The sequence below is a fragment of the Acipenser ruthenus genome, chromosome 8, assembly GCF_902713425.1.
Source record: "Acipenser ruthenus chromosome 8, fAciRut3.2 maternal haplotype, whole genome shotgun sequence".
NCBI classification, from domain to species: domain Eukaryota; kingdom Metazoa; phylum Chordata; class Actinopteri; order Acipenseriformes; family Acipenseridae; genus Acipenser; species Acipenser ruthenus.
The window spans coordinates 16,007,914-16,031,711 of NC_081196.1; the positions used below are offsets into that span (position 1 = coordinate 16,007,914).

Here is a 23,798-nt window from a genome sequence, read left to right on the forward strand (position 1 = left end):
AAACTTGACAGGAACAGGTCGACATGTGGGATATGTTGCCCGTATCCTCCTTTGTAAAAACTTGTGAAAAGTAATAATTTAACATATCTGCTATTTTTTTCTCTTTGTCTAGATTTTGCCATTTGTATCTCTTAGACATTTTACCAACATTCATGTCAGCAGCTAAGGATACAGAACAAGAAATGTCAGTAACAGAAATACAAATCAGACAAGCAGTTAACAGCCTTTACCCTCAACCAATCAAGTGACAGTGCCTTAAAACACAAGGTCACCAGGAACCAATCACAGTATGTCTAAGACATCAATGTAAAGGTTAATCGAACTCCAGTTCGTAAGATACAGCTTTCAATAGCTTGAAAAAGTAGGTTACCATGACAAAGATCATAATATCCCCCAGAATCGGCAGGGATAACATTTCACACCACATTATGTGATGTGAATGTAACTAATGAAAAGTAAACTCCAAAGAGGCAGTTTATAAAAGTGTATTTTTTCCCCCCTAATGTTTGTATCCAAAAAAAAAAAAGTCAATTTAAGATGTTAGTAAATGCCAAGCTATACATTTGTGCATCCATATTTTTAAGTAAAGGAATGATCTAGAAATAATTTTCAGTAAAACAGTGCGACCCAAGGTTTCTAATTATGCACCAAACCAGGACACACAACATTGTATTAACAGTAACAGTGGATGTCCAGGAACACAAATCCAACCTTCCACTATTATGATGCAGACATAATGGATATTCCTTAACAACGAATAACAAAACAAATGTGTGCTTTATGCTACAGGAAACATGGAAAGGAATTAAACATCACTATATTTATTATACTGTTACTGGGTAAAGAAATACAATGATAAACAGATTAAACAGGTGTATTTTTGTCTTGATTCCTTGGAGGAAAACTATGAATACATGGTGTCTTTTGATCCAGATTACACACATTATTTTCCAAGGAATACTTTTTTTTTTCTCCTTTCAGTTTTCTTCATGAATAGACTATTAAAATCACTCAGACTCCTTCAGATATTTTATTTGGTTCAAGTTGTCCAGCTTTATTTCAGTCGACATAAAGAAGAAAAAAAAATGATACCACTTAAACCATTTAAAAAAAAAAAAAACTAATCTAAAATGGCAATTTAGATACACATAAACAAAACCTTAATTACAAATTATGTTCCCTTGATACAGTATTATTTTTAATATTGATATAGTTCTTTGACACAGTATAAAAAGGGTAACAGTGTGTGTTTTCTTATTGAGAACAGCATAATTGGATGTATATAAACCAACAAATGGTTTACATACACTATATAATTGTTAAGATGCATGTAGTGCTTTTAGTCAACTTTTCTTGGGGACTCCAGTCTCCAGGCACCAGTGAGATATCTTAGTCTGATAAAAAGCAGGTCCCTGCCCATCTGCAGCCAGCTCCAAAAAGGAACCAACTTAGAACCTAAGAATAAAACAAACAGAAAGATTATGTACAGTCCACAACTGTATATAAATAACAAATACAGCAATCAGTATAATGAAAAGGTAGATAACCATGACCTACATCCACTACATGCAGGGACGAACAGGGACCTAATTTATCATTTATCAATACATTGTGGAATGACTTGTTCCCAAGATCGCTCACAAATCAATGTGGTTTTTGCTGGGGTGATGTGCAGTGGAAAGGAACAAGGGGACTTTGGTTATTACCACACTGGTATCACTGACAGTTATCAGTCGTACAACCGATTTCCCTTCTACTTAACATCACTTTTGAAAATAAGTCACATCTGAAGTAATATTAAAAAAAAAGTTTGACTGTAGTTGCTTCTACTATCCTTCAATTGGATGACCTTTGCCAAAACCGTGGCCATAAAATGAATAAATAACTTTAGGAAGAAATATTTAAAAAGTACATCTTCCATTTTCCTTTGTTGATTCTAAACTGTTACCCACCTTCAATTTCTGTCCAATTAACAGCGACTTCTGCTATAGGTATGTTCAAGCACTGAGCTATGTACAGAAGTTCCACATCAAATGCCCTATAAAAATAATCTTTTATTAAAAAAAAAAATATATATATATATAGCATATTGACAATCAGATTTTTTAAGCATTCACCCAAAACAAACATACCGAAATGCAGACATACTGCAGTATGCAGGATGTCCCAATACCAACATAGTTTGTTTTTGTATTGTTTAAATGTTGTTTTCAATAGTGTTCTTGATATGCCATAATATAGATGTTCCAACCAGCAGGATCTACATTCTGTTCATTGCTGTTTGCATTACTGTCCACAAATGCATTGTGAGACTCGCGAGGTTGGCTCACTATGCAGGAAACGTGCTTGCGACATCAGTCCTTAAATCCAGGGAGGTTTAAATGTCAGCAGCGGAGCTGCCGGTAAGGGCTCAAATAAAATCCATGATGAATGGGGTCTAACATTTAATGTATTGACCATCCGGGAGAAGCTGATCCACACTCCACCGTCCTGATGCAGATTCAGCACTCATTAGAGAACTTCATTCAAGTCCCTCTGGGGACTGCAGCTGACCTTGTCAGTACTCGCATAATTATCACCCAAGAACCCAATTAGCCCTTTGACATAGTGAAAACAAAAGTATTCAGGGACCAGGACTATACAGCCTAGATATACAGGTTTGTTTACAATACTGTATAGACATCTGCATTTCTGTTTCAACTCATCTGTAGCAAATCAAACGATTTAATACATACCAACGCTCAACATGCAAACTAGAAAAGGTCCTTAAGGCTGCCTCTCTGGTAAAAAGTTTGAAGCCACACTGTGTGTCTTTGATTCCCCTCACACAGAAGAACCACACCAGAAAGTGGAACCCATACATCAGAATCGTTCGGAACCCAGAACGCTGAAAAACACAAAAAATCCTGAACATTTCAGAAAACAAGTGAAAAAAAAACCAAACATACTCCCTTACAAAGGTTTACCAAAGATATTTTGCAGTTTTCACCCATGCTTTACACATGGTTATGCTTTGCATTTACCATAGCCAAGCAGGCAATTGGGCACTGCTGTATTCTTAGTATTTTGGTAGGACTCTGACCATGCTGTAATCCCAGTACAAAACTAGGCATTCCTCTCCAAACCGTCATTGAGAGGAATGGTAGTTCCTCGCACAAAGTTATCAGCGAAGCGCGAGAACTGCCAGACTCTCTGTACAGCAAGGATAGTTTACGTGTGTTCAGGGTATTGGCGCAGCAAAAATAAATGAGCCAAAAGCACCACTTCACTTTTAATTTGTAGTTCCCGACACTCTTGGGTGAAATGTTGAACAAAAACGTCAATGCCTGTCATACAGCAAGAGAAATAAGTTGCCAAGGTAAGGTAAACATATCCTCTTCCTTTTTCTCCCAACTTATATTTTTTTGAAGACCCCAGGGAGTTTTATCCACACATATGTATATTACAGGAGGAAATCCGAGTTTAATGGCAATTAACTTGTTTTGTCATCATGGAAATATACTAGGGAATGCACTTATTGTGACATCTATATCATTTATATTAAATGATTTATTTCTGTTTTAAAATGGAACATTTGCATGCTTTTTTTTTATTTATATAATATAAATATAAAAAACCTTCAGTTTGCAAGCGTGTTGTGTTATACGGTCAGTGCTATTACACGATTAGTTGAGAAAACAAGCACTATTTTGGAAGACGAAGTCAGCCAGCTAAGAATTCTCGGGACTTATATTTTGGAGAGTTTATGAGTCATCATTCATCTTCATCATCATTCTGAGATTCTGATCTTGATGTCTGAAAAATGTTGGTTTCCTGTCAGTGTAACACTCATTGTGGTCTCTATTGGCACAAGGAAGTACGATTCCTCCTCTCGATACTGGTTGATGAGAGTAACGCTATTTGTGGTTCCCACTGGACAAAACGGAACATCAATTTTTCTGAGAATTAGCTATGCTTAAGGATAGCATATGTATTTGGTAAAAGTAAAACATAAATAAATGCATTAATAAATACTGAAAAATGAATACATAGACATTTATTTCTTTATCTTGATATTTATTTCCTTTTCACTATCATAAATACTGCCATTTAATACTGTATGAAAGGAAAATCAATAAACAGTTCTTGTTCAGTTGTATATTAGTTAAGATTTTTGAACATAAAGGTCGTCATGCTTTCATATAGTTTTACTTTCAAATTAAATCTATTGGAACGACCCGGACAATTGGTTTGTTGAGGTACTTGTTGTCTGTTCAGTTTGTCTCGTCTGTCTTATGTTACATGTATTGTAAGGTGAGCGGGTCATGCTGTTGCTTGGCATGGGAAGGGGGAGTGAGTGAATGAGTGGGGAGAATGTGTGTTGCTGTTTTCATGAGACGGACAGTGGCAGGAAACGACGGGAGGTTATATAAGGGGGTGCATGAGCCTGGGGACTAGAGACAGTCCAGCACTGAACTTGAATTAGAAACTGTGGATTTGACTGAGCGAGCAAGTGAGCTGTGATCGGAGATAATATGCAGTGAAAGTGTCAAGACTAAAACATAGGGTTTCAGGACACCTCTATACGATTTATTTTATTTATTTAGGGCACCACACACATGGACAGGACCACCTATGAATGAACACTTACCGTAGCTACAGACTCTTTCTCTAAATGAGCTCGAGACCCACAAGCAATAGCCATGTTCTCCTGTAAAAATAAATAAATAAATAAGTCAATTTGACTGAGTTTCCAGACAGGGTAAAAACCAATTACCTCCAGTGCTATAGTATTATATATATATTCCTCACGTACAAAACGAGTATCACTGTCTTTGGGGAGTAGGCAATTAAATAACTGGTAAACAAAAAAAAAAATCAATAATAGGAATCAATTTAAATTACATACTGTAAACAAATAAATGTGTCCTCCATTAGCATTAACAAACAAATCCTAAAAACGTTTCATACAGATTACTAATGAAGTCATAGTTTTATAAAGCCACATTCATCTAAGCCAGTTGACATGTTTAGATCACTGGTCATGAGTGCAGTCACTTATATTCTGTAAATAAGAAAAGGAAAGGTGCATTTTCCCTCTCCCGTTTCACATCTTGTAACAAACTGTCCATGCATGTTTCTGAAAACATTTTCCAAGGTGTATCCCAATTCATGCACATGTACATATACTCAGACCCTCAAACTGCATGAAAGGTTTTAAAATATATATAAAAAAGCAAGTGTGACATATGTGCACTTACAAAATATACCTGATACTAGCGCACAGAGGATGATAAAAAAATTAAATAATAAAATTGTATTGGCAGAGCACTGAATTAAAAGTAAAATGTAGCTTACCGGCTTTGGCTGAAGATCTTTAAGGCCAGACTCCATCTTCTCAATGTCTGCAAACTTTGTGGCACCATCGGCATCCGCCATGAGGATGAGCTTCCCTCGACACCTTTGGGTACCCTGTGGTAAAGAGTTTTCTCAGTTGGATATATAGCCATATACAATCCTCAACATACTGTACATGAACACACACAGGCTTAATTACATTTCTCAAGTTCCTAGCTTGGAATAGCTGTGTACCAAACATTAAGACAGTAACTTCAAGTTTCTATGCAGCTGTAACATGAAAAGTCACATGACCACAATATGGCAGCCATATAAGGTCAGAGGTCAATGTCACCAACACTTTAAGTGTACATGGTTTGCATAACCATGAAAATATATAATAAATTACCAAGATGGTTTTCTGAGATATGAGGCTGTGGAGGGGGCAGTGGCACGAAAGAGGCCTTGAAAACCACAGGGTACATATGTCTGGCGATAATGAAGCAAATATTTTGAAGCATTACATATTTGGCAGCCATATTTATCACACGTCAAAGTGAAGGGTGCTGGTAGTTTTTACCCAAGGAGTTTCCACAGCACAATTTAAAATGCCAGCTTTAGTTTGAGATATTAACAGAAGTAGATTTGCAAGCACATACAACTCCCTTTACGGGAATGCTTAAATGTAACTGAAAAAATGACTGTTTGCTAAGAATGAAGTGACCACCACTGCCGTATTCCTTCAAAAAACAAACACTTACCATCTTTACAGCACCACCTTTGCCCCGATTATTCACTTGTGTCAACACTCTCACTTTATCAGCACCATACTTCTTTGTATATTTCAATGCAACCTGAAAGAGAGGACAGGCAGGTTTCCATATTGAAGCAATACTGAATATGAAGGTTTTATTCATAATATATTCATTGCTTACTGTTAATATCTTAAGCGTCCTATGTTTTCAAATAAACTTGTCATTGTTCAGTAGTAAAAGCAGTGGTTTATTTTATGAATAGGTCTGCTAAGACATAAGCTGGAGTACATTGTCTAAACTATAATTGCCAGCGAGACTCCCATAGAAAAGTTACCAGGCTGACCTTTCGAAAGCTGGGCACGGATAAGTAATATTGACACAGCAGTTGCCACTCATTTATCATAACTGCTCTGCGAACAATAAACTGATCCTCGGGAGCCACGGTGTTATAAAGAAAAGCATACAGAGCGATACATTTCTCATGGCTGAGTGGACATATGTTGGGTTCCCAAGTGTGATGAAGCAGGTACGCATAGTGTTTTGGTGGCACTGGACACTGAAGTTCTTTCCAAATCTACAGATCAGAGATAGAACAAATAAAACTTTTCCACATTGCCCTGCATGATGGTCAGGGAACCACCACACTTATGAGTATTGCAGTGCCGTCTCCAGGCACTCTTTTTTTAAGTTGCTAGCAAATGTGGCTAGTTGAGTGGTGGATCTGATGTGCAGACTACTGTCAACAAAGGCTAAGCTGACCATACTCATTTCACTTGGTATTCAAAACCAAGCCTTCCAAGGTGAGAGGGAATGTCTAATATAGGGGTTAATATCCTTTCAAAGCTATTTTGAGATTATATAATTGTGTTTCCTCACCTCTGTGGTTTTGTCTTTGCTGCCATCGTCAACAACAATTACCTCATAGGTAAAATAAGATTGCTGCTTCTTAAAGAAAAAAAAAAAGAATTGTATTAACTTCTGTGCACACCTCTAATGTTTCTCTCAGCAACATGATATTCAACATTTGCTTTTGGTGCCACCTACTGGTTCACTGTGAGCAAACAGTAGCTGTGTAAAGTTTCTCTATAGGGCTTGATTCCACATCTACACTTCCAATCATCCTCTTATTATGTGATAATTGAATTGCATTTATAAACACAGGTAAAAGCAAAAGGTTGGAGAAACATTTCAACAGGCCATGATAATTAATCCGAGACAGTACTTAGCGTAACATTTAAGTTTTAATAAAAGAAGCTTGTTCTGTGAGCAGGGAAATTGGGTCATTTCACAGTATCCAATAATTCCCATAATTGTTCATATAATACAATAATTTAGAATATAAAATGTAAACACTTAATACCTGTCTGTTTTCCAAATATTCAAGAGCCTCGTCCATCATGACAGGTACTAAAAAACAACAATGTAACGTGAAAGACTCAACAATACATAGCATACGCTGAGGTCACCTTTTACACAACATTTCACATCTGTAATCCAATATAATTAAATGAATCTACATCATGCTAGAATACAAACTGCATCTATATCTACATTGTTTTTTTTTTTTTTACTGTCAGCTTACCTTTTCATACTCAAGCTATATTTATTCTGTGATTTTTATATGTGGTTCTTACTGCAATGACACAAAAATACTGTTAAACAAAGGTGCTCTTGAGTTGAGGTTGCCAGCCACTGACATTTGCTAGATCAGCCTGAGTGTCTTTCTGTTAGAACGCACCAGCAAGCATCTAGTGAACACCGGCTATTATGTTTTCTTTTGAAAGGATGTGTTCACTGTACGGTGCGATTGCACTTACTAATATGAAGACACTTTTTGGGTGATGCCTACAGCTGGCAAGTAAAACAAAAGAGCAACTTCAGAACTTGGGTCAAAGCACCTTTAACACAGCCAGACAAACACAGTATGTGCACAATTGCATTAAGAAACTACTCAGAAGGGCTGTAAACATCATTAACAGGTATACCAAGTACAACAAACAATGAAAGTGTCATTTGAAACCTCTTATTTTTTAATCCTGTAAAATCCTAGTCTAAATGAGTTCAAGATTGGATTGCAATGGACCACAAGTTATCAAAGGATGTGGGTGCAGAACAAGACGACTTTCCACTGAGGAATTCTGAGAAGAAAGTCAGGGTGTTATTTTCAAGAGATTGCTTTTGTTAAAATTGCAAGTCTAAACTGGAGAAGTGATTTCTTGTTTGTGAACACTAGACCTACAATGACATGTAGTTGAATGCAATACTGACCCAGTTCTTGCATGGTTCACGGATCCATATCACAACATTGTTTAGGTCAGACAATGAACAGCTAATAGTCAAGCAGCTAGGTTTCCCCAGGTACCAGTTTTAAAAAGAAAAAACTAAATAAAATGTAAGAAGCAGAACTTGCATGTTCTTTCTTGTGTGGAGGTTTCGGTATAGCTTTGCTAATGTATCAAAACATTCACATTATATTAGTTTATTCATATGCTATAGAAGTATAAGCTCAGCATAAAAACACACTCACATCTTAGCTCTTCATTATATGACGGGACTACCACAGAGAGCTCCTTGGTTGGCGGGTCGTGGATGCTGGAAAAGGGTTCTCTTTTGCCTTCTGCGTTTAGGAAACCTCTCTCTTTCTCATGACATTGTAAATGAACCATTTTAGATGCACTTGCATGTGCAATTATTATAACCTGGGATGGAAGAGAGAGGTGAAACATTATATTAGTTAGCTCCAGTCTAGGTTTTTCCCATATTAACCAATATATATATATGGTACTTTTATTAACAGGCTGTAAAGTGTTAACTGGTACTATAGATTAACCTTGAATTCTACAAGCACCAAACAAAGCCAGCTACAACTGGTTTGGAATAAGCTTATGTACTTAGATTCAGTTACATGTTATCAGCCCAAAAATGAACAAGGCAAGACTTTACAATTACTGCACATTTGGCCACACACGACTTGCAGCACATTTATTTAAATTGCGGGCAGGTGTGGTGTGGAAGCACCGGGTACACTCGTAATGGCGCTGTCATCACATTGCAAACGTCAGGTCACACTGTGTAAAATGAATCTACACATGAACGCGTTAGGTTAGAGTATTGGATGATCAATGGCTTTTCATTGACAATATCAAAACGACAATGCCTCGGTTTATTATTTACATCATTTTAATAGAACAGCATAAACATGTCTGGGTTCTGCTGCTCATTATTTTGGTTGAGTTTACCCCAGCATTACAAAATGTATCGTAAGCTGGAAACACTGGAAAAAGTGATTTACCACCATTTATTAATTGTGAATTTATAAATACTCACCAAAACTATAACCACAATCGCTAAGGCAGCCAAAGTTTGAATGATCTCACACAGTCCACAATCCATTATCCATTACGTGTGCGAGTACCTGTTTCTAAAAACTCCACTACATATGCAGTCAATGTGTATCTAAACTATGTACAACTACAGTGAGCTCCAGCGCTATTGCACCTGGGAGTTTGGAACAGGAACTTAAATTCACGTTCTCAAATGATTTTGTACAAGCTGCACTTCAATAAATACACCTATGCGGAAGTGTTTTCACTCTGCACAATTGAACAGCACCAAAGACATCTGCAATAGAACGCTTGTAGTTATCCGGCAGCGACCTCTGCTGGGAGATTCTAGTTTTAATTGTACAAAATAGACTGAAAATGGATGTAATATTAATCCCATATCAATTTAATGCTTTTTAGCGGGTCCATCATATCCATAAACAAGCCAGAAATTAAACTAACCAGCAAGTCATTTTATCTTATTCCTCAATGATGGCTTTTTTTTTTTTTCTTGTGTGCATTTATTTTATACATTAACATTTTGGGTGGTCTTGTTACAAAAGCTTTAGTGAGTCAAATGTAAATTACTGTTGCTAAAACAGTGCTAGGAAAAGTAAATAAAACAACACAAAACTGTGTACGTATTTGGTTGGTGTTACTGTATGTAATGTAAATTATTTCAATAGACAGCACTGGTACCTGTCACTGCACTGTAAAGACATCCACAAGCAATGTGGCGCCAGGTGGCGCTATAGAAAGATTAAGGGCAATTCTTATAGTTTTCGTCATCCTTCGTGCAAGCTTTTTTCAGATTGTAGATTCCATTTTTTCTATTTTAGAAAACTACAAACAATCAATTTTTCTAAATAGAACACATGTCTGTGTATATATAAAGCACACCCTACAACAGCATTCGTTTTGTCTTTCTTTCAAGTTGGATATATATATAAAAAAGCCGAATCTAATTCTGTAAACCGTTAGATTGACAATTCTCAGTTTCACGTGGTTTTTACAAAGCGGCATGGCGGCTGGTTTCAAGTAAGTGAAACAGAGAGAAAAGGCAGAACTGTAGTAAATTGCGTGTTTGTAGTATTGGTTTGAAATGTCTGTTTTTTTAAACGGTTCGCTGTAATACTTAGTTCTACAATTGTAACATTGAGACCTTTCCACTTGCTATTGATCATAAACAAAAAAATAGTAATGCTATTTACTAAACACTGCTCTGCCTGATTTTTTATATGGATATTCCAGTAATCCCAGTTCTTAAAGTGTACTCTGCTGCACCATGCCCATTATTAAGCAATTGTGACATGATCTCTGTGAAACAATTGACACATAAATAACGGATTAAAAAAACAAACAAACAAAAAAAATAGTTTTCTATTTAAAGTCGCTATTTATTATAATCACATTACATTTCAACATATTTATATTCCACAATTGTATGGACTGTAAACGTAAATACACTATAGCAAGTGTTTATCGTATTATAAATTCCCACTGTACTATTCACATATCAAGTCCTGACCAGATGTGTTTGCACAGTGCAGTAATGTAAGTAATGGAACAAAACAATGCAGGAATTGTCAATGCCAGAACACGTTTGAATAATAATAATAATATATAAAAACAAAGATACATATGATTTTTTCTTCTTTCCTCAGGACGGTAGAACCTCTGGACTATCACAGGCGTTTTTTGGTATGTCATTGTCTCATATACAGTTAACAAGTTCATAATGCATATTTGTACTCCCAGTCACACCTCCGTTTTCAAAATAGATGATCTGGATTAAAACAAATAAAATCAATAAAAAATAAAATCAATACATAATACAAATCAGAATGACAGATTACATTATTCTTTTGCCGTTTTTGTAACAGGAGAAAGATCTCGTGACAGGCCAAAAAATGAAAACAAAACCAAAAATTACAGTTGAGCCGTGTTTTCCTTATGCAAACTGGGTCAGAGAAATGCGCAGCTCTTTGCAGTTCTCCTGCCCAATCTATGTTCATTAGAAGACACTTTTACCGCAAGGCGGTTCATTTCTCGCTTGTATAAATGTTAAAGCTATGTGCTGAGCTTGCATGGAAATACAAATCACATTTGTTCAGCGGTGTGTGTTCCGAAGTCCCTCTTGGTGATGGTAGTAATAGAGGTTTGTATTGTGATACATGACCAAAAGCTTATAGCTATTTATAGTCCATCTAATGGTTCTTAAAGTAGGTAGAGTAGATATTCTCCTCTCTTTAAACTATGTAGTCCATCTTTATTGATCATTTTACACATCACAAACAGCATTCCATCAAGACTATCACAAGCATTTTGATACATATGGTATGGTGGTGACCTTAGTGTATCATGACACACCCCTTAACAGGGAGCTGGTTTGTGATGTGGACCTTTGATCACTGTTGCTCGGATGTAATCCCCTTTATTAAATTTAACATGAGATTCTTCTACTTGATAGAAAGAAAACTGCAGGCCAGATGGAAGGGAGCTGGGAGAATTCCGAACCACCACATTGAACATTGGTAAACGTTCAGATTTATTTATGAAACCTAAGGAAAAAATGATAAGTGTACATCAGAGGAGTCACAATAAGCAGATGGCCTTAAACACAGGTTTGATTGTATTCATATCTTCAGGTTCTATTACAACTGCTGATGGTTCAGCGTTGGTGAAGCTGGGGAACACCACCATCATTTGTGGCATTAAAGGAGTAAGTGCTTTTTTTGATTACCTGCATGTTATTCTCAAAGATGTGGAATAAGTAAGCAATAACCCATGACAGGGGTTGCAGTAAGACATATCTTACACACACCTGGGTGTGTTTCGAGGCACAAGGCGACGGTAAAGCCCACTTCTTCAGGTTCTATTGCTTCAGTAATACAGTACTAAAACTGCAAGATCATCTGTGCCAGATGTGCAGGTAGCTGCTTTATGATGTAATAAACCCCAAGAACTTTCAAAGTCTGCGCTGCAAAAAAATGCATTCATTATAGAGACTGTATCTTGCAGTTCCAGCAATTATTCAAAAATTTCCTCTGAAAAGTTTGTTTTCTGTTGCAGGAACTTGCAGCTCCACCAGTAGATGCAGCTAATAAGGGCTATATAGGTGAGTTTTAAACTATAAATATATTATATAGTGTAAAGAATTGGAAGTGCACTGTACATCCTTTTAATAATAAGGTGAAAATGAGCTGTGTTGGTTCACAAAGTACAGAGTAGCTCCCCGTAGGTTTTGTAGAACAGGATTTCAGGTTATTGTGCAGTGTTGAGGTGGCGTATAGCTTAAAACAACTCAAATATATATTTGTATCCTTTATATGAGATGAATTTGACATTCATTCTACCATGTTAGAAATATTGGCAATTATCCCGAGACAGGAATGTAGTGGCGATGCCAGTGAGTTACACTCTACAGTATACAATTGGTTCTGCAGCACAAGTTAAAGAGAATCTGAATCTTCTGCCTGTCCGTATATCATTATTACATGGAATACGGTGGATATGTCATGTTGATCTTTTTCATGATACTGACGGCTCTAGTTTTGTATTTACAGCTGAGAAAGGGGAATGTGTGTTGCTAAGATGCTTGTTGTTTTCGTGCTACAGTTCCTAACGTGGATCTGCCACCCCTGTGCTCGTCGAGGTTTCGCCCTGGTCCTCCGGGAGAACAGGCCCAAGCCGCCAGTCAGTTCATTGCTGATGTCATTGAAAAGTAAGGGTCCCTTACTACCATAATGGTTCCGAGTCACCACTGATGGACTATGGGTTTAGCCTTGACAAGGTTTAAGCTCAGCTACAAAGGTTGAAGAGTCATTTGTAGGGATGCAATTCGGTTATTATTATTATTTATTTCTTAGCAGACGCCCTTATACAGGGCGACTTACAATTGTTACAAGATATTACATTATACAGATATCACATTATTTTACATACAATTACCCATTCATACAGTTGGGTTTTTTACTGGAGCAATCTAGGTAAAGTACCTTGCTCAAGGGTACAGCAGCAGTGCCCCCACCGGGGATTGAACCCACGACCTTCCGGTCAAGAGTCCAGAGCCCTAACCACTACTCCACACTGCTGCCCATAAATCGGTTCAGTTTTTTTTCAACTCCTTCAGCTGTTTTTGGTAAAACTGAAATGAAAGTTTAAAACCAATAAAAAATCTGCATTTGTGCAGGTAAGGGAACAGAGCATACAGTTATTAGACACTTATTTTTTGAAACTGTAACAAATAAGATCAATACAGTGTTATTGCATAGCAATGTATTAATAGACATTAAACTTTAGTACTTCAGACACCCCCATTGTTGCCACAGTGTAGTGGCAAATCACGTCTGAATAGAACTGCAGCTGATGTGATACATGTACTTATGACCAGGGATCCTAGGAATCCATTTGCTGCGGAAAAACATACGTTCTATATGCTGTCTGGGAATTTTTTGTTTTACACCTGGGGCGGGGCAAAAAACATGCAAGGCTTTTTGTTTGTTTGTTTGATAACCAAATCAATACATTTATCATGTATAATCATCAACACAGGCAATTTTGCTTTACATTTACGTAAACATTCTTGTTGAATAAAACTGTGTCTGGTGTACAGAGGTCAAGGTTGAACGAGGCGCACTGTCACATTCAAGTTGAGAAGTGGCTCGCCGTTTACTTCAGTATCCAGACGGGTGTTGTTGTTACTGAACAAGCTGTTTAAAGATGCCCAAAACAATAAAAATCACCCCAAAAGATCGGGTCAATGAGTCTGGCAATAGCCATCCAGATGACAAAGACTAGCTCGGACATAAACTAATGTGAATACGATTTTTTGGTTTTTTATTACTACACAGAAGTGTTTGTAACGTTTAAAGTAAAATGGTAAGTTTGTTTATATTATTGATTGAAGGCACTGTTTGTGTATCTTATAATGTGAGGGACACACACACACAATCAATTTTAGCCTTTTATTTTACGGAATAACGCAGATTTTAATTTTTAACTGAGAATTTCGTTTTTTTGACTGTGGAAAACTAGGATCCCTGACTATGGATAAGGGCCTTTACACTTGATGTGCCGATCAAATGTGACAACAAAGTAATCAGACAAACAAAACCAATTTCAATACATGCACAGTAAATGCAGCTACCTTAATAAAACTAAATGGACCTGCCCACAAAAGCATTTAATTTAAAGCACCTACCAGATATATGTTAGCATAATCCTTTTTGCATTTGCAGCATGGCTGACTTTACTGCTTATTCCAGTTTCACAATGGTTCGGGACTTAATATTTTATTTTCTTTAAGTGTTTTTGCATTTGGGTGTTTGTCAATTTAGCATCATTATTTATTTTTTTATTAGGTCTACTCAGAGTAATTAACAGACGTGACAGACTCAAACTTCCAGCATCAGCTTTTCACTTAGGATGATTTTTTTTTTTTTTTTTTTTAACAAAGGTTTAAGTTAGGGTATGCAAGTTGAGTGTTTGAGTATGCCTCCTAGCACCAGCACCTTTCATCAACAAACCTAAAATGAAAACAGCCCTTGACACCTGAATACCCAGACTAAATACAGTTTGAAGCTGTAGTTATCCCTACTCGGGGCTGTCACAATCAATCTACTTGCAGAAAAGTGCACATCGAGCACTCAAAACTGTTGCAGGCTTAGTGCTGAGAGTACCAACGCTTTTTCTTTGTACAAAAAATTGAGGTCTCGGTTTGGTTTTCTCTTTTGTCGGTATTGGTTGGTTTGGACTTTTATGCAAATGTTGACTTTGGTTCGGGTCCAGTCTGGGAAAATCATAACTGTTGCATCCTCAGCCATTTGGTGTGGTTGTAATGTGACTGTTGATTAGGACCACTTGTTAACAAGTAATGAGGCTCTCTCCAGGTAAAATAAATACTCAAAGATTAGAATTGATAATACTGTGTACTTTCTTTGTAGTTCAGATGTGATACAAAAAGAAGATCTTTGCATTGTAAAAGGCAAGGTAAGTGATTTCCTGATTTTTAGTTTTGATTATTATATATACATTATTATTATTATTATTATTATTATTATTATAACCTGTTGGAATATATACATCTAGTTGCCTGAATTCCCTATAAGGCCTGTAGCTACTACTACAGCCTGTTTTAATAATGGTCACGCACTGGTTTAAAACCTGTGTAACAGTTAAGCCTGTCTGTACTAAGATTTATAACAGTACCACAAGGTTCTGCTTTGTGGCTGATACCTCCCGTTTGTATTGAATTAATAATGCCTAATGCTTGGAAAAGCAGGGTTTATAATATGGTATGTGGGGTTCATGCATCTCAGATCAGTTGACAGCAGGTTTATTTGTACAACTACAAGACCTGTAGTTTTTTTAGTTGTCACCTACAGTGCACATAGATTGCTGTTCTGCCTTTATCAGTGGAATGTTGACTTAGTGTCAGCCTGTGTTATATCTGGCCAGTGTAGTTTTGGATAATGGTGGTGGGGGGTTTGATTGTAATATTTTTTAGCCTTACTTGTGATCTTAAATATGTTCTGTATTTTAGCTGTCTTGGGTCCTGTATTGCGATATAATGTGCCTCGATTATGATGGAAATATTCTGGATGCCTGCACAATAGCTTTACTGGGAGCTTTGAAAAATGGTAAGGTTTGTATTGTTTGAGTGTTAAATGTGGCAGCAGTGTGGAGTGGTGGTTAGGGCTCTGGACTCTTGACCGGAGGGTCATGGGTTCAATCCCAGGTGGGGACACTGCTGCCGTACCCTTGAGCAAGGTACTTTATCTAGATTGCTCCAGTAAAAACCCAACTGTATAAATGGGTAATTGTATGTACAAATAATGTGTAAAAAATAATGTAATCGTATGTAAAAATAATGTGATATCGTGTAACAATTGTAAGTCGCCCTGGCTAAGGGCGTCTGCTAAGAAATAAATAAAAACTGTACAGCTAATCTTTCAGGTGTGCATTCTGTCATACAATGCAGTGAATACTGTAAAGTGGATTACCTTTAACATTTTATGTAGTAAACAAGGTATCTTGTTAGATGTGGATACTGTATTTTAGGATTGATTCACAAATTATACTTCTGACTACCCAAAATGGTATTTAATTTTTAAAATAAAATTATCTTATGCAGAATCTTTTCAAATATCTTTTTATAGTCCGGTTACCAGAAGTTCACATAAATGAAGAAACTGACCTTGCAGAAGTGAATATGAAGCAGAAGAACCCATTAAATATCACAAAACATCCAGTTGCTTGTTCATTTGCCATATTTGATGAGTAAGTAATAACAGTGATTTGTTCATCTTATTCCCTGCAACATGGATACAATGGAGGCCCAAGTACATAAGTCACACTTGTATCTTTAAGCATGTCCGTTTGAAGCAGATTGCACTGGAGTTAAGCAACACTGTTTTAATTAATATAATTTTTCTCAATGTCTTTTAGTATTATACCATATTCTATTTTATTTATTTATTTTTATTGTAACTTAAAATAACCATGATATTAATTTGGAGAATGGAAAAAAAAAAAAAATCATTTTTTACAAACCAAATATGGTGGCATGGGGCTCTGATCCCTGGTGTTACAGTAGAATAAACCACATGTAGCATCCTAGGCTGTACCTTGGTGTTTCTTTATAGGTACAGTATTTAAAGAATTGCACATCTCTTTACATATCTTTTTTTCTTAATAGCACAATTATCATAGTTGATCCAACTGTTGAGGAGGAAAACCTGTCAACAGGAATGATTACAGTAGTAACAGATGAAGATGAGAAACTTTGTGCAGTCCACAAACCAGGTAGGTACACTGTTACCACCTTAGGGTTAACATGCTGTTATTGTTTTAAACCATCCATATACTGCTTTTCAAGTTTTAACACTACAGTATCCGTTTTGAAACTCTACCCTTTGGCCCAGGGGTTTGGAGTGGTATTTCTAGACCATAATTTAGGGCCAAGAAGCTTACAAACACTGACAGAAATCCTTTCCATGATGTACCTGATAACTTAATGGCCTGTTCAACAAAGCAGAGGTTGAGTGTGAACCAGCAAGCAAGCAGTTCTGGAGCCAGCATCTTAACCAAACGATTCCACTGGCAGGGGTCAGAATCTGGAACAGAAGTGCCTGTAACAACTGCTCATAGCCATGTTTCCATCTTTCCAAAAAAAATAAAAGAGACTGAAATGACTGCATCAGTCTTCAATAAACTGACTCAACGATGCAGTTCCAAACAAACAAGACAGCACGTACAGTAATGAAAGCTGTGGCCCAACCTTCTCTTTTATGTCATTTGTTGCCATATTGCTTCATGCCAAAAAACGGACCAAACATATTTATATCTTATCTTTAACCCTTTCAGGACAAAGCAATTTTCAGTGGGATGCTCCCCCTGGACCAGGTGTTTTTGTTACTCTCTTTCTATAAAAATTGACTAAAAATCAATTTTTCACAGTAGCATCTTTGAAATGGTGTCCTTTTTTTCAGAACACTCTGGGGAACATTATAAAGTACTTCAGAAGCCATACAAACTTTGCTTAAAATATATGTAATATATATTTTTTTTATCCAAAATATTTATGTATTCTGCGTCAGGATATATGTGTAAAACATATTATTCTATGACCTGAGGGACCTTGCAATACTTCCTGAAAGTTTTGTTGAAAAATATTGATGTTTGGGCAAATTACATGTTTCACCTGAGTGATTGAAATGACATAATACACATTTATTCTCAGGGTCTTTATAAGCAATAATGGACACTCGATTATTTTCTTAAAATAAATATTTAGAAATAAAAGAAAAGTTATTCATTCCACATAAAAACAAAAAACCTACCTGATCTTTTGTTCATGAAATAGTATCTGCTTATATCCACTCGTTTCTTGATACTTATAAATATTGTAAAAAGATAGATAGATAGATAGATTGATTTATTAAAACACATGAGACAGAGCATAAATGTTCTAATATAACTGTCAAATACATCAGATTTACAGCGCTTTTCCATGTCTTTCTTACCTTTCTTAGAAGTTTCTCTGAAGCAGGCTGTGATGTCTTTTTTCTCCACCCTTTAGACACTAAATGCCCCTCTCAGTGACATCGCAAAACAAAAACTATGAGGAAGCGACTGTCAGTCCAACCCATATACAATGATATGTGTTTCAAGCCTGTACTGCAAGGTACAGTGGCCCTGTAAGTCATCAAAACATGACCGCGAGCCTAGAAGCCCACTTAAGTAATTGTGCTATGATGCTGGAACATAGATTTCAGTTTAGCTGGTTCTGGTGAACAGAGTATAGAGTTGTCGTCTCAAGACTACACAATTGTATTTTAGTGTATGAAATGATAGCTAGCTCTGTAATTATGTCATCATTTACATCATTTATTGCTTTGTTTATACCACTGTACAGGAGGAACTGCCTTATCAGGTGAAAAACTCCAAGACTGCATCAGTCGAGCAATAACAAGAAACAAAGAAGTGAACAAACTGCTAAACGAAGTTTTAATCAGCGTGAAACCAAAATAAGGACACCAGGGGATAGATTCTTTTCCAATGATTTTGTAAAAGTTATATTTGTAATCAGATTTTTTTTTTTTTTTTTTTACCTCAATAAACATATTACAAAACACGTGCATTCTTTGCTAGAAATTTCCTACAGCACGGGTAATACACACAATCTGAATCATAACATGATATGCATTTAAAAAAAGGTTGAGTAAAATACAATGAGGCTTCTTATACCTTCCCTTGAACAGGCAAAAGCAAAGAAGATTTAGTTACCTTTTTAAACCTCCAGCTGGGTGTTAAAAAATAGATTTGTTACAGGAATGCAAAAGGATAGCATGCCTACTTTCCAGGAAAAGAAAGCCTGGCAAATTCTTTAAATGTACGTAACATAATGCACACTTTGAGTGTTTACTGGGTCTTAATCATTACAGAGAAATAATGCAGATACACGATCCTATCATATTCCCGCGACAATCTACTGTATATTTGAGACTGGAATTCAGACTCTTATAAAAACTGATTTAACAGCTGCACATCACAAATGCCATCCCTTTGTAATGGAGCACTCATGACTTCGGTGGGGTCGGCGCACCACGTTTCCTTTTACTTTTTGGTTGGCTGCCTGAATGTTGCCGAAGTTGAGCTGCTTGGGCCGCTGCTGCCGCCATAGCCATTTGCTGCTGCATTTGATGCTGTAAGTATCGCAACTAAATAGGGGAAAAGAAAAAAGGAACAAGTTATAGTCCCCTTGTCTTAAGATAAACAGGCATCTATGCAGAATAAATCAAAGCATGACTGCAAACAAATGAATTAGTGAATGCTAGAATGAAACTCAAAATAAAAAGCAGTAATTGGGTTTAAGAAAAACAAAATTCACACTCAAGACCATGAATACAGTCAAGCAGCACCAGTGGCACAGAAATCTGCAAAGGGCATTTTAGAACACTTTTGCAGTTCTGCTATGTAGATAGATATGAACAAATCTGCTTCATTGCCCTTACATTTGAATGCAGAGATTGCAGTAAGTCAGCAACTTCAACCCTTTGCTTTGGATTTATTCATGGACTTCTTACTTTGATAAACAATTTTAATTTGGATTCCAGCTTTAAATAAATAAAAATCAGCTGAAATATTACCAGGTTGTGTCGAATAGACACTACTGCCTTCTACTCAATGTTTGACGCCACTTGGAAACTAGAATTGGCCTTTTTAACAACCTACAAATAAACCTGCTGTCATCTGAGATTTGAGTCTCATTGTGGATTCTATCTGTGGAAATTATTAAATGCACTACTTTGTTCTTATAAAACGCAATATGAAAGGTCTTGTCAGTATGTTAATAAATGTGCCACAAGCACTCCTTGAATGCTGGTAAAAAACAAAGACATGATGGCATGGCTTAAATGTAATTAAGAAATTCAGTGCTCCAAATTTGGGATAGTTCTTGCCTTAATGGTGATCATCAAAAGATTACAGCCTCGCCTATTATGTAAAAAAATATAGGCAATATATAAAACTTTTTTTTTTTTTTTTTTTTAGACATTGGAGCTTTTTTGGGGGGGCGACTGTCTCATCTGTTTGGAGCCTAGAATTGATGTATTTGATGAAATGATAGCGAAGTTGCTGGTTTACTTGTATCTGTTGCTGCTGCTGCTGCTGTAAGGCGTGTTGCTGTTGCAAGGCAGAGGAGAGCTGGAGTCTCTGCTGCGGCAGGCTTTGCCCAGGTCTGTTCATGGCAGAGCCTAGCTGAGACAGCACTACGAGGGGGTAGGAGGGAGAAGGGGGAGGTAGGAGGGTGGGTGCCAGAGTAAGGGGAAATAAAATAAAAAAAATACACCACAAGGAAAGAGTGTAGTAGAAAGGGGAGGGAGGGGAGGTCAGTAGAATTCACCTATTAGTTTAGTTTAAATCAATACAACTACGAAGATATCTAAGTTAATAACTACAATTATTAAATTAGTAAAAGAAACTATGAAACCATGAAGTACCAAGACAGAAACATTTGAAATAATTTCATCCTTCAAATACTTTTTTACAGCCAAGTAATGGGTACGTGCAAAAGGCTGAATTTGTAAAATTGTTTTATTTTCATTTACTGCGCTTGTAAATGCTGGGTTTTGTGGAAACTGTTTTCTCTTAAATTATTTATACTGTGACAGCACACAATACCAACAAACCCTCAATTTAAATTAAGGCTTCCTTTGTTCCCTATGGGAAGACTCTAAGTACTTAGTACTTCATGGCTAATGTTGGTTTCTAATGAAAAATAAATGACAATGATTATATACATGCATATATGCAAGGTTTTGTAGTTCCAATGTAAGATTAAGACACTAGAGCTTCTTTCAATTCTACAGATAAATGCCAATCAAAGCAGAATGTGTAGGTAGGGATGCATACCTGCTGCTTGCGGGGACATGAAACCTCCTACTCCTGCTAGGTTTATAACAGCAGTCTGTTGACCACTAAGAGTTTGATCCTGACTAGAAGATCCTTGATCCAAAGCCTGACGGGAAGAAAGGTCTTGATTGCATTAACAGCAGGGCCACTGGCCATAATTACTGAAACTTTAAACTCACACTGGTACAGCCCAGCTTCTGTCCAAAGCATTCAAACTACCCCCAAAACAATTTCTAATCTCTAGAATTCTCCTGGTGGTGTGAACTTTCAGGGGTGATTTCCTACCCCTCCCTTATTAAAAGGAACACTACATTATCTGCATTTTCCTATTTATTTGTTGTCTGTTTAATATCCTATTATGTATATTCCAGATCATTCTCTATTGTTTTGTTTTTTAATTAGATTTGGTATGATCTAAGCAGAAACAGCGAAAATACATAATGGAATAATAACAGGGCAGCAGTGTGGAGTAGTGGTTAGGGCTCTGGACTCTTGACCGGAGGTTCGTGGGTTCAATCCCCGGTGGGGACACTGCTGCTGTACCCTTGAGCAAATAATAATAAAACATAATGTGATATCTTGTAACAATTGTAAGTTGCCCTGGATAAGGGCGTCAGCTAAGAAATAAATAATAATAATAATAATACAAAGAAATACATATTTTAAGGGATTTACTGCTTATTCATTCCAACACTCCTGCGAGGAAGCCATGGCATTGTGAAGTGTAGTTTTCTTCCCGAGAACTGACTGGGGTTTACTGATGTGGGGTTATCTTATGTTGTTTTTTTTTTTATTTGTTTTTTTTATAATGAAATCGAAATATTTAAAAATTGCATCGTACAGTTCTGAAGATTATTCTTTTGAACAGTTCTAAAATGATATGATTAAAAGACAGTAGCCTAGAGTGTTAGCAGTGAAACAAGCCCTGGCTGTAAAACTTACTTTACACAGTTTTCAGTTGTATAAAGTTATTTAGTACAAAACAATGTTTAATTTTATTAATACAATGTGGTACGTACATGCTGATGCCCAGTTTCAGCTTGGTACACAGATGTCAAGCTCTGATAATCTTTGCATACAACAATAGACAATTATTATTGCCAATTAACAACTAACTGACCTTAGTCTCTATAGCTTTGTCGATAACTTGTAGTTTTAAACTCTCTAGGGATCTGTTTGTATTTAGAGGTACCAGCTTAATTTTACCCTTTCAGTAAATCAAATGCTTCCATCTTTCTTACCATTACTGTGGAAGCTAACCCTCAAACCATGCTCCCAATTTATGTTTTTGGCAACAATGTGAAATCCCACCTGCTCTCCCTGCTGTTGAGGGCTAGGTGTGGCAGACTGTGTGGACTGCTGCTGCTGAGGAGAGAACTGGGACAACTGCTGCTGCTGCAGAGAATTGAAGATGATTGGGCCGGTAGGCAGCTGGGAGATGAAAAAAAAAAAAGCGCATATTATATTTTGGTCTTTTGAAATTAACAACGCATGCCAGGGAAACTAAATATGCAAACTACCTTCAACTGATACTTCATGAATGTACTTGATCTATTTTCCCCCGATACAAAAGAAAGTATTTATAATGCAAAAAGTGGTAATCAAGGCTTCACAGCACAGGAAAGCGCCACCTTTAATGTTCTTAATATTCTATAGCATGGTACTTGAGAAATCTGCATTACCCAAATGAAATAAACAAACAAACAAAAAACTTCAGCATAACAATAACTTCTTGATTATTACTCCCTTAAATCAACTTAGAAAGTTTAATCAAACTTTTGCCAACATTAGGTCACAGTGGAATTACTTCACAGATGTCAACGCACAGTCTAATCAAATTTGTCAAGCAGTTCTGAAGTTACAGTTAGTTAAACTTTTGTAATTGGCAAGCACTTTGAACATAGGGCCTATAAAACTGAAACCAAATGTATAGTATTATACTGTTACATATAGACAACTGAATAATGGTTTCTTACCTGAAGAAGATTCAAGGGTCGTAGAGCTGAGGGATTTTTTAAACCAAAAGAACCACCTGGTTATGAAAAGGTTTATGAAAACGACAATTTATTTTGACAATTATGCCGTCTACTTCAAATCCAAAGCAAATTATAAGAATACATTTAATAAAACAGTAAAAAAAAGGCATTACAAACAAGCAGAACTGGAACATTTGTAATATGTGATCAGAAATAAAAAGTGCCACATGTTTTACAAGAACATTCTCAATTTCATTTGTAAATAACCAATTTTCAAAACTGATAATATTTATAAAGATGATGAAACGGAAAAGACTAGTTCAATTATGGAGAATCAGATTGATAATGAAGTTTAAGACACATCACTTTTAAAACAATTTGTCATTTACTAAGTGCTGCAGCAAAATAATTAAACACACTTTAAGCACATTAGGAAAAGCTTCAATATAGTCCTGATTCACTGTCAGGACTACAGCTTTGTGTTGTTGTTTCCATCTACAATAATCTATTTT

The 23,798-nt window shown here is 36.4% G+C and overlaps 3 protein-coding genes across 7 annotated transcripts in view; 1 reads left to right on the plus strand and 2 right to left on the minus strand.

Moving 5' to 3' along the window:
• Nucleotides 1-805: 805 nt before the first annotated feature.
• On the minus strand, nucleotides 806-9,659 carry LOC117972681 (dolichyl-phosphate beta-glucosyltransferase-like). Of its 2 annotated transcripts, none has more exons than XM_034922563.2 (10): nucleotides 9,399-9,659; nucleotides 8,599-8,770; nucleotides 7,432-7,478; nucleotides 6,948-7,013; nucleotides 6,078-6,170; nucleotides 5,338-5,451; nucleotides 4,631-4,690; nucleotides 2,736-2,887; nucleotides 1,953-2,038; nucleotides 806-1,455 (listed from the first exon to the last, which is right to left on the minus strand). In XM_034922563.2, the coding sequence occupies exons 1-10, from the start codon at nucleotides 9,462-9,464 to the stop codon at nucleotides 1,340-1,342; spliced, it is 972 nt and encodes a 323-aa protein (XP_034778454.1). In that variant the 5' UTR covers nucleotides 9,465-9,659; the 3' UTR covers nucleotides 806-1,339. The 2 variants fall into 2 exon arrangements, with proteins under 2 accessions (XP_034778454.1, XP_034778453.1); XM_034922562.2 differs by having other exon boundaries at nucleotides 6,948-7,016; nucleotides 9,399-9,658.
• Nucleotides 9,660-10,194: 535 nt separating this feature from the next.
• On the plus strand, nucleotides 10,195-19,008 carry LOC117407095 (exosome complex component RRP43-like). Its single transcript, XM_034922641.2, has 11 exons — nucleotides 10,195-10,432; nucleotides 11,059-11,095; nucleotides 11,865-11,928; nucleotides 12,043-12,116; nucleotides 12,467-12,512; nucleotides 13,013-13,118; nucleotides 15,340-15,385; nucleotides 15,939-16,035; nucleotides 16,555-16,675; nucleotides 17,094-17,200; nucleotides 18,813-19,008. The coding sequence occupies exons 1-11, from the start codon at nucleotides 10,416-10,418 to the stop codon at nucleotides 18,926-18,928; spliced, it is 831 nt and encodes a 276-aa protein (XP_034778532.1). The 5' UTR covers nucleotides 10,195-10,415; the 3' UTR covers nucleotides 18,929-19,008.
• LOC117407094 (transcription factor SPT20 homolog) overlaps nucleotides 18,888-23,798 on the minus strand; it is a 32,902-nt gene continuing 27,991 nt past the window's right edge. The window contains exons 21-25 of one of the 4 annotated variants that reach the window (XM_059028609.1): nucleotides 23,287-23,312; nucleotides 22,622-22,741; nucleotides 21,311-21,416; nucleotides 20,543-20,667; nucleotides 18,888-19,617 (exon numbers count right to left, since the gene is read on the minus strand). In XM_059028609.1, the coding sequence (XP_058884592.1) occupies nucleotides 19,477-19,617; nucleotides 20,543-20,667; nucleotides 21,311-21,416; nucleotides 22,622-22,741; nucleotides 23,287-23,312 (518 nt within the window). In that variant the 3' untranslated portion in view covers nucleotides 18,888-19,476. Of the gene's footprint in view, nucleotides 19,618-20,542; nucleotides 20,668-21,310; nucleotides 21,417-22,621; nucleotides 22,742-23,286; nucleotides 23,343-23,798 lie in introns of all 4 variants that reach the window. The other 3 variants (XM_059028608.1, XM_059028610.1, XM_059028611.1) reach the window with 3 other exon arrangements.

Excerpts from the sequence above, each read along its gene's own strand:
- LOC117972681 (XM_034922562.2), bottom strand. The coding sequence starts at position 9,464 with ATGGATTGTGGACTGTGTGAGATCATTCAAACTTTGGCTGCCTTAGCG. Across the intron at positions 4,691-5,337 it reads AAGATCTTCAGCCAAAGCCG|GAGAACATGGCTATTGCTTG; the intron begins GTAAGCTACATT and ends TTATTTTTACAG. Across the intron at positions 2,888-4,630 it reads AGAAAGAGTCTGTAGCTACG|CGTTCTGGGTTCCGAACGAT; the intron begins GTAAGTGTTCAT and ends TGTGTTTTTCAG.
- LOC117407095 (XM_034922641.2), top strand. Across the intron at positions 12,117-12,466 it reads TCATTTGTGGCATTAAAGGA|GAACTTGCAGCTCCACCAGT; the intron begins GTAAGTGCTTTT and ends TTTCTGTTGCAG. Across the intron at positions 13,119-15,339 it reads ATTGCTGATGTCATTGAAAA|TTCAGATGTGATACAAAAAG; the intron begins GTAAGGGTCCCT and ends CTTTCTTTGTAG.